Source organism: Salmo salar, chromosome ssa17, assembly GCF_905237065.1.
Source record: "Salmo salar chromosome ssa17, Ssal_v3.1, whole genome shotgun sequence".
NCBI classification, from domain to species: domain Eukaryota; kingdom Metazoa; phylum Chordata; class Actinopteri; order Salmoniformes; family Salmonidae; genus Salmo; species Salmo salar.
The window spans coordinates 81,948,139-81,958,432 of record NC_059458.1 but is presented as its reverse complement, the minus strand read 5'-3'; the positions used below and the strand labels follow the sequence as shown (position 1 = coordinate 81,958,432).

At 43.2% G+C, this 10,294-nt stretch overlaps 1 protein-coding gene and 1 non-coding gene across 2 annotated transcripts; both read left to right on the top strand.

Annotated features, from left to right (window-relative positions):
• Nucleotides 1-166: 166 nt before the first annotated feature.
• On the top strand, nt 167-9,221 carry cct2 (chaperonin containing TCP1, subunit 2 (beta)). Its single transcript, NM_001140133.1, is given in 14 exon segments — nt 167-213; nt 1,224-1,298; nt 3,528-3,593; nt 3,779-3,890; nt 5,136-5,212; nt 5,478-5,590; nt 5,809-6,011; nt 6,535-6,635; nt 6,903-7,030; nt 7,164-7,387; nt 7,546-7,674; nt 7,805-8,008; nt 8,209-8,350; nt 8,801-9,221. Coding segments are annotated over 14 exon segments (1,608 nt in total). The 5' UTR covers nt 167-210; the 3' UTR covers nt 8,832-9,221.
• On the top strand, nt 6,261-6,402 carry LOC123728347 (small nucleolar RNA SNORA47). The gene has a single exon (XR_006760233.1). It is a non-coding gene; the product is annotated as a small nucleolar RNA SNORA47 (small nucleolar RNA).
• Nucleotides 9,222-10,294: the final 1,073 nt, after the last annotated feature.

Here is a 10,294-nt window from a genome sequence, read left to right as displayed (position 1 = left end):
ACACTCTTTAAATTAGGTGGATTTGATTTATCTCACCCTAAATGCCGGATCGGTAGAGAGAAGCGAAATTGTACCAAAAGTCCAAACGCTGCCCCCCGGGGGACAAAATCGATCGTACCTTTGCTATGGGCGAGTCCTTACGTAGCTGCGTCACTCCTGTTTGTTCCTTCCCGTTGCGTGCACGGCTTCTGCTATCAACTCACAGAAATCATGGTAAGCGAACCTCTTTGTTCCGTTTATAAATATTTTATTTAACAACATGATTGTAACCGGTAACTACACTGAGTAAAAACAAAATTTTCTTAAACTTGCAGTATCTTGCATTAATATGGGTTTTGTTCATTTCTGACGGGTGTACCATTGACTGGGGAAGCACATGGGCCCTGGACGCAGCCAACTAGTTAGCTAGCATGCTAAGGTAGCCGGTTAGCTAATAGCGTCATGTGGTAATTTTATGTGGATGGATTATGTGATCAACAGAAAATCAAGCCTGATGTAGAAACAATTCATTTTCACCTTAAACTGGATACACTTTGAATTAACGTAGCAGTAGAAGTGACGTAATTATTGTATTATTATTTTTTTTAAACTAGCAACTTGCTAAGGGGTGGAGCTAACTAGCTAAGCTACTTTGTCTCCCGTCAGTATCCCTAGATTTGTAGTTAGCTAGCTATTTGTTGGGCTTGGCCATCTAACAGTAGCATGACACGACAGATTTAAAAGTTTTCATGTTCTTGCACAATGACACAACAATGAAGGCTACATGGCTAGCTATAGCGTCTGCCAAAACGCAGTTAGCTTGGGCCACAAAGCTTCTAGCGGTTTCTTAGGAGAAGTGGGTGGAGTCAGCAACTGGTCCTTGTTACAGCCCGAGCCCCATGCTACCAACCATCTGCTGTTCAAACAGCCAAGTGTATCTGTGACCATGTATGGTTGGCAATGTACATTTTTGAGTTGGATAATAAGGCACAGTGTTGTTATTTTTTGTTGTTGATTTGATACACAACACCTGTCAAAGTATGTCAGCAGCCCGTGGCTTCTTACACATGTTCGTCATCTTGACACTACCATGATTATGGGTATTTCTTTGACATAATATATTATCATAGAGATTGTCAAGTCAAAACATTTTACTTTGTGCACAAGCATTCACCAGTTTGCCTTGTGTCGGGGGTGTGACTCTGGCAAGATTGTGTTGTCTGATATCCTAACCTGTCTTGCAGGCGTCCCTATCCATGGCCCCAGTGAACATCTTCAGGCAAGGAGCTGACGAGGAGAAAGCTGAGACAGCCCGTCTGGTGAGCTGAGTGCTCTGTGATGTTTACTTTATGTAATGTTATGTTAGTAAATTATCCCCCCTTTATATTATACTACTGTCGTGTCTTTGGCTATGCCGGATTAAGTAATATGACATGCTATTCTATAAAATCATTTCTCTGTAATTAATATTACCTGATTGAGCTAATCATGTAAATGTAATTAACTAGAAAGTCGGGGCACCACGAAATAATGTTTATAGAGCTGTTATTGTCAGAATAAACTCTTAAAGACCTAGTAATCTTTTACATCAATAGCAGTCAATATTTAATCGTCACCTTGGTTAGTCTCATCTGAAAGTGGTAAATTCTTGGTTATCTTCACGAACCCTGGCTAACAAGTTGAATCGGCAATACAAACTTTGGGTTAATTATTTATTTACTAAATACCTAACTAATCACACAGAATTACATACACACAGAATGCAAATTATGTCATAAAGAGAACTTCCTTGGTGGACGGAACAGATAGGACAACTGGTTACACAAAGAGAGGGGGTTGGGCTTGATTGAAAGCGCGGGAGGACTGAAGAACAAAGGGAGAAGCTGTGCTATCGTAAATACAGAATCTTATGCATTCTAAATTACCGCCCATTTGGAAAAGGAAAATGCATTAAATATTTACTCTGAGCTGCACTTCAATAGGTTGGTTGTAGGTGGAAGGCCGTGTTGCCCAACAGAGATCTTCCTTGTCCTTTGAAGAGTGTCTCTGGTGGTAAACTGGATACGTTGTAGTATCGTCGTTGTGTGGTAGGCTGGATACGTCGTCCGTCCTTTCCTAGCCCACGTTTACAGCAGCCACTGCTAACTCAACGGCTAGGAGGTATCACTTCTGGAGTGAATAAGTTCATACCAAGTTTCCATACTTTTAGCTCATGCTATATTCCGGCTGGTATAGTGGAAATTCATCCTTTCGGTGTGTTGATCGTCATGTTCACGTTGAAATTCAATGCTAACCCGTTAGGTTATTATCTGGGCCCTTTCAACGTGGAATTGTCTCCCTAACGTCCTCGGAACACCAACTTACATTTTCCTCAATGGCTTTATGTAGGAGGGGAGAGAAGGGCGTGATTCATAGTTTATAACCAATGTCTCTTCACATGGGCGGGGCCGCTGAGTGAGCAGAGCTTTAACCGTATGAAAACCCAGTTCTCTCATTTGGAAGCGAAAACTACATTTAATCTTTTCACAAATAGTTTCATATTTAAACATTTAAATTGCACAACAATTCCATGTGAATCTGATAACTATAATGTGTAGACTTTCCCAGATACAGTTTATGTCGTCCTGTCATCAGTCATAATGTCTCAGACGCCAACTGATCTGACATATTCATTAACTACCAACGCATATTTTCAACTGGTTGGATTACAGAAATATGGTTCCTTTCCCCCCACCTTTTGATGTTGCCCGACTCTCTATGTTTAACAAAGGCTTTTCAAGACTCCTTCTGTAGAGTCAAGAGAGAGGAAAGGGAGAAAGGTATTTATGGGGAGGGTCATAAACCTCACCCACAGGCCAACATCATGACACTACATTAATAGTTGTTTTTCTACTGTACCATTCATATATAACAATGTTTTGTAATGTTGTCACGATACAAACATTTTACTTACGATACCAGGCCAAGTATCGCGATACCACAGAGAAAACATTTGTGGCCTAATGTCCTGTTCGCCCCTTCCCTCCGACTCTTGTTCCCATATTCTAAACATTATACACATGTGCTACACACAAAAACATGTCACTCATATTCACACACTACTCAGAACAACACATAGAATTTAACTTCACACTGTGTAATACAATACGGCATAGAACGGCTGATTTGCTCATATTGGCAAAGGCCTGTCTGTGATTTGGTTGGAGGAATGGGAGGAAGGAATATACATGCATAATGATCTGGATGTCATTGTGATGCTGGAAGAGGATGCAGATGACTGACTGCAGCTCCACACCTGAGATGTGCATGAAATTTAGGTGGATATTATTGAACCGGCCCATACAAGAGACTAGTGGCTGTTGCTTAAAAATATTCTACTGACTTTATTAACATTACAGGCGCCAGTTGTAGGGCTAAAGTATGTGGTGGTATCATATGAAACGGTACTATGGTGTTCTAACATGTTGGTATTATAAGACGTTTTGGTACCGTGATATTACCTTGGTACCGGTATACCGTGCTACACTAATGTTTTGGGTTTCCTCCAGTCGTCCTTCATCGGTGCCATCGCCATTGGAGATCTGGTGAAGAGTACCTTGGGACCAAAAGGAATGGTATGTATCACTCAACAAGTCTGTCATTGACATCAATGAATGATTAATACCAAATTCCCAATTATGAACAATTATATAAACAAAACAACAAAAATCCCTAAATGCATAGCATGACTTGATAAACTCAACTAGACCAAATGTATCATTTGTGTGGTTCAAACTCACATTGACTGTCCACCTTGCAGGACAAGATCCTTATCGGAGGTGGCAGGGAGGGAACTGTTACAGTCACCAATGATGGGGCCACCATCCTCAAAGCCATTGGAGTGGACAACCCCGCTGCCAAAGTGTTGGTTGGTGAGTGTTTATGTTCACCAGTGTTAGCAGTTGATGTTACTCTTCAATAACTCAGACCCCAAAGCAAATCAGGGGGAGGAAGATGTTCATTCTCCCCTGTCTTCAGTGGTTCTTTCCTGTGGTTCTCTCCACAGAACAAAGGGACAGGATGTGCTTTATAACCCATCCCTAGCCTGTGGTTGACCAATTGGAATTCCTTGCAATTAAACTGGGCCAATGGCCAAATAGCAAGGATCCTATTTCAGCTTCAATGTATAAACAATTTGGACCAGTGAGGATCTGCCATGTAGCTATGAGTCCCGGACTGAAATTCCTCCCATGTCTCTGACCCAATGATCATTAATCCCCTATTACATAGAAACACTATTTCCATTGATCATTAATCCCCTATTACATAAAAACACTATTTCCATTGATCATTAATCCCCTATTACATAGAAACACTATTTCCACTGATCATTAATCCCTATTACATAAAAACACTATTTCCATTGATCATTAATCCCCTATTACATAGAAACACTATTTCAACTGATCATTAATCCCTTTTACATAAAAAACACTAACTATGTAGTTGTAGGGAAATATGAAAGCCCTGCACATGGTATAGTGCTGCTCCCCAAGGCAGTGGCCCTCTGCTATGCTGTCTTTCTGGACACTGTTGTTGTCCTCTCTGGTCCTTTAGTCCTCCTGTCTTCCAGACATGTCCTAGACCCTCTCTGATCCTTTAGTCCTCCTGTCTTCCAGACATGTCCTAGACTCTCTCTGATCCTTTAGTCCTCCTGTCTTCCAGACATATCCTAGACTCTCTCTGATCCTTTAGTCCTCCTGTCTTCCAGACATGTCCAAGACCCTCTCTGATCCTTTAGTCCTCCTGTCTTCCAGACATGTCCTAGACCCTCTCTGATCCTTTAGTCCTCCTGTCTTCCAGACATGTCCAAGACCCTCTCTGATCCTTTAGTCCTCCTGTCTTCCAGACATGTCCTAGACTCTCTCTGATCCTTTAGTCCTCCTGTCTTCCAGACATGTCCTAGACTCTCTCTGATCCTTTAGTCCTCCTGTCTTCCAGACATGTCCTACCCTCGATTTAGTCCTCCTGTCTTCCAGACATGTCCTAGACCCTCTCTGATCCTTTAGTCCTCCTGTCTTCCAGACATGTCCTAGACCCTCTCTGATCCTTTAGTCCTCCTGTCTTCCAGACATGTCCTAGACCCTCTCTGATCCTTTAGTCCTCCTGTCTTCCAGACATGTCCAAGACCCAGGATGATGAGGTTGGAGACGGCACCACCTCTGTCACAGTACTGGCTGCTGAACTTCTCAGGGTAAGAGTGGATGATTTACTTAACAAACCTTAATCATCCTCTGGAGCTCATCTAGCTAATACTGTATTTCACATAGCTGTCTGTTGTGAAGTCATTAACTCCTGGAAGTAAAACCATTATCAACACCAGCTATAGTGCGTTGTCTTGGTAATACTTCCTAAAGTTATCAATGATCCAATAACAAATGCTTGTTTTTTGTTTCCCGTTGCAAATGTTTTTCTACGGTGTAGCCAAATGAACACAACCCTGGTGTCTTGTCTTTTAGGAAGCTGAGCTCCTCATCGCCAAGAAGATCCACCCTCAGATCATCATCTCTGGCTGGAGGAAGGCCACCCAGGCAGCCCGCCAGGCTCTGAAGGACGCTGCTGTGGACCATGGGTAGGCCTACAACGATGAAGCTTTTCTACAATATAATGTCAGGTTTAACTACGAGGTCTCTATCACACGACTGAACTCAGCTAATGTCATGAGATATACGTTTTTAATAACATAGATGAGTAACCACCCATCCAAAGCCATAAAGAAGGACTAGACACATCACATTGCTAAGCTGTGAAAAATACCATCCTCCCTGCTGTTTATTCTCCCCTCCTCAGTAACGACCAGGTGAAGTTCCAGGAGGACCTTCTGAACATCTCCCGCACCACCCTGTCTTCCAAGCTGTTGACCCACCACAAGGACCACTTTGCCAAGCTGGCCGTGGAGGCCGTGCTCCGGCTGAAGAGCTCCGGTAACCTGGAAGCCATCCACGTCATCAAGAAGCTAGGAGGCAGCCTCATCGACTCCTACCTGGACGAAGGTGAGACCACTGGGAGGCTGATGCATGTTCTACCTCTGACAGAACACGGCAGTTGGTCTCAGCTGGGTCATATTCATTAGGATACCAAACGGAAGGAAAAACTGACTGAAACAGGGAGGGATTACCTGAAGATGACCAATAAGAAACACAGGTTTTTTTTGTTCACGTTGCTAAACCTTTGCTACGTTGTGACCTAATGAATACATCTAAAGAGCTCTAGTCTGACCCCGAGCTGTGTATATGTGCTCTTGGAGGATTGAGAAGGTGTAGCAGCTTCATACTGTGCTGTTATAACTGGTTAATAACCTCCTAAATTAAAATTGGGTAGATGCAACAAACTGGCTATATGAGACATTCATTACAGCTAATGTTGCGTCTATGCACAAAACTACTGTACTGTGTGTAATATATATATATGTGTGATCATTAATAATAAACAAGCCACTCTCAGTTAGAGGACAGATTGTTCAAACATCTACTCTGTGGTGTTTAATGTAGCTTCATGTGTTGGTTGTCTTGGTAGGCTTTCTGCTGGACAAGAAGATTGGTGTGAACCAGCCCAAGAGGCTAGAGAACGTCAACATCCTCATCGCCAACACTGGCATGGACACCGATAAGATCAAGGTTCTACCTTTTTTATATGTTCTTAGGGTTACACACCATCAATTCTTTATCAATTCAGGAAGTAAACTGTAACTCCAGTTCCAATTTTCCTCTTTGAAAAACAACAAGGAACATGTATGTTTTGAATTCCAGCTGTCTGAATCAGAATGAAATCCATCCCTGATACTCTTCCCTGCTATCTCCTGTTAGCCTCTTAAGACGGGTTGTAAAAATGGCTGCAAATTCCCTTCACGTTTCTAACCAAGCAGCTGTATAATCTTGTGTCAGATCTTTGGCTCCAGAGTGCGTGTGGACTCCACGGCCAAGGTGGCTGAGATAGAGATGGCTGAGAAAGAGAAGATGAAGGAGAAGGTGGAGCGGATCCTCAAGCACGGAATCAACTGCTTCATCAACAGGTACACACACACACACACACACACACACACACACGTACTAAGTAGAAGTTCATCTATTCATCAAGGTTTTTCCAGCGTTGTGTGTGTGTGACTGATTTGAGTCATTTAGTAATCAGTAATGATTGATCACCAGACAGCTGATCTACAACTACCCAGAGCAGCTGTTTGCTGCAGCAGGCGTCATGGCCATAGAACATGCTGACTTCTCTGGAGTGGAGCGCCTGGCTCTGGTCACAGGGGGAGAGATCACGTCCACCTTCGACCACCCTGAGCTGGTGAAGTTGGGCCACTGCAAGCTGATCGAGGAGGTGATGATCGGCGAGGACACTCTCATCCACTTCTCAGGAGTGGCCATGGGTCAGTGTTGATACCACAGCAGGCTGACTTAGAAATGGTTTCTACTTCTGGTTTTATAGCAGGATAATGGCTTGATGGTCAGAATTTGTCTTCCTGGTATTTTCTCTGACTGTAAGTCCTGACCGTCTTTGCCTGTCTTTTTGTTTCCCCTCTCCCAGGTGAGGCGTGTACTGTGGTGCTGCGTGGAGCCACACAGCAGATCCTGGATGAGGCTGAGAGGTCTCTCCATGATGCCCTGTGTGTCCTGGCTCAGACCGTCAAGGAGACACGTACCGTCTACGGAGGAGGTGAGGTCTATACACACACTGCCCATCTACATGGATACTGTGGGGAAATAACAGGCTGAAATAGTCCAGCAACAAGTTCAACACACTGTCTGAAGCCACTGTGAGAATCTCCATGCTGCTGTCCCTCCAGGCTGCTCTGAGATGCTGATGGCTAAGGTGGTGACAGACCTGGCCCTCAGGACACCGGGCAAAGAGGCTGTGGCCATGGAGTCCTTCGCCAAAGCTCTTAGAATGCTGCCCACCATCATCGCGGACAACGCCGGTTACGACAGTGCCGATCTGGTGGCCCAGCTGAGAGCTGCTCATCAGGAGGGGAAGACCACCATGGGTCTGAGTGAGTACCGTCTCAATACACCTCCACTCTCCTAGATGTTTCAAACCTAGCTTCCTTTGACCTGTGACCTTTGTTTTTCTTCCAGTCATTTTATTTGAACAGGTCCAGAGGAATTAAAACACATTGAATACGCGAGTCCGATGCATCGCACCATCACACTTAGGCTTCTGTCTGTCTGTCTGTCTTCCCGGGTCCCTCAGATATGAACCAGGGTACCATCGGTGACATGTCAGAGATGGGGGTGACAGAGAGCTTCCAGGTCAAGAGACAGGTTCTGCTGTCTGCTGCGGAGGCTGCAGAGATGATTCTCCGCGTCGACAACATCATCAAGGCTGCGCCCAGGTGAGGACCAACACACCCTGCAGCTATCTTTTATTCTTCCAGATATCCCACAATCCTTGCAGTAGGTGCAGTCAAATGCCTGACTTAAACCTCCATTCTTGGCATGCACGCTGTCTCCCTGTTCTCCTGTACTGTCTGTTATGGAGGGATAACAGGTCCAGTGTGTTCCGATGCCAGAATGTTCCCTGTCTTCTGCTTCTATCCTCAATGACTGGTTCATTCTGATTGGTCAAGTCTACAGCTAACAGTCCACCACATGACTAGAGTAGAGAATCCTTGTTATCCCAATCTGCTTGGCACTAGGCAGTCCAAAACATGACTTACAAGTGCAGTTGTTCTCATTTGGAAGTTGATCATTTAATTACCACTCTGAAATGGTGAGGTTGTTTTCATTCCTTGAAAACATAGTAATTCTCCTTTTTACTGATTCCTCCCTCTTTCCCCTTGCAGGAAGCGAGTACCAGACCATCACCCCTGTTAATACCACCAGGAGGAAGAGGAGGGGGGGTGAGGAAGAGGAGAGAGGGGTAACAGGAGTTGCTGGTAGGGGAAGGGGAACAGAAAAGCCTGTATTTATGATACTCCTGTCCAAGGCTATGTACCATATGTCACTTTGAAATTAAAGTCCTGATCTTTTCTGTACCGTTGTCCCAAAATCAAAGCTTCAGTCTCTTTTGGTTAGTCTAAATGCTCCTTTAGACTGTGGGGTTGTAACACTGTTACGAACCACTGCAGAGGTTCGACTGTCAGTGCTGTGTTATGAAGCACTGCAGAGGTTAGACTGTCAACCCACTTGATATCTCATGCAGATGGCTGTATGGACATGTTTACTGAAATAATAATAATAAATAAAAAACTCACTCTGAATCCATGTCTGTGGAATGTTTTATGCCTTGAGGGCCTTAGTTTGAAATGTGTATTTAGAACACTTATAGGTGTACTTTAACATTTTATATTAAGGATATAGATGTACTACTATAATATATGAAGAATATTGATGTACTATAACATATTAATTCTATTGATGTACTACTATGATATATGAAGAATATTGATGTACTATAACATTAATTGTATTGATGTACTAATATATGAAGAATATTGATGTACTCTATAATATATGAAGAATATTGATGTACTACTATGACATATATAGAATATTGATATACTTTAACATTAATTGTATTGATGAACTGTAACATATTAAGGATCTAGATGTATATTTTATTTAACTAGGTAAGTCAGTTAAGAACTAATACTCATTTAAAATGGCAGCCAAATCTGGACGACGCTGTGTCAATTGTGTGACGCCCTATGGGACTCCCAATCACAGTCAGATGTGATACAGCCTAGATTCCAACCGGGGCCTGTAGTGTACACCTCTAGCACTGAGATGCAGTGCCTTAGACCGTTGCGCCATTCGGGAGCCCAAATGTACTATAACATTTTAAGGATATAGATCTACTATATAACGTTACGAATATGAATCTGTTTTTAACATAACACCATGACAAGAAGACTATCATGCTTTTGCCTTTGACATCTAAATGCCTTCTGTACACATTGTACTACCCAAGCTGCTTTTGGTTATCTGATTGACTCTTTGATCTCTAGTAAACACGGGTATTTACCTAACGTGAACACCATCCGCAGGTCTCGGTCACCTCAACCTCAGTCTGGTAAAAGTATCCAGATAGATGTTTAGGCTGATATGGGGGTGTTCTACGTATACTGGGAATCCAGCAATCTCAAATACCCAGAATCAAGGAAGTGCAATATCCACTTGAAAGCATTCAAGGATGCATCAATCCATCCTGGACGTTACACATGCATAAAATATAGATCCTCATAGTTGTACTGTCTCACTGTCATTTCCCCTGGAGAGATCTGCTGGGCTGTGTTAGGGCTGGTCTTACTGGGATCAAAAGTCCATTGGAGAATATC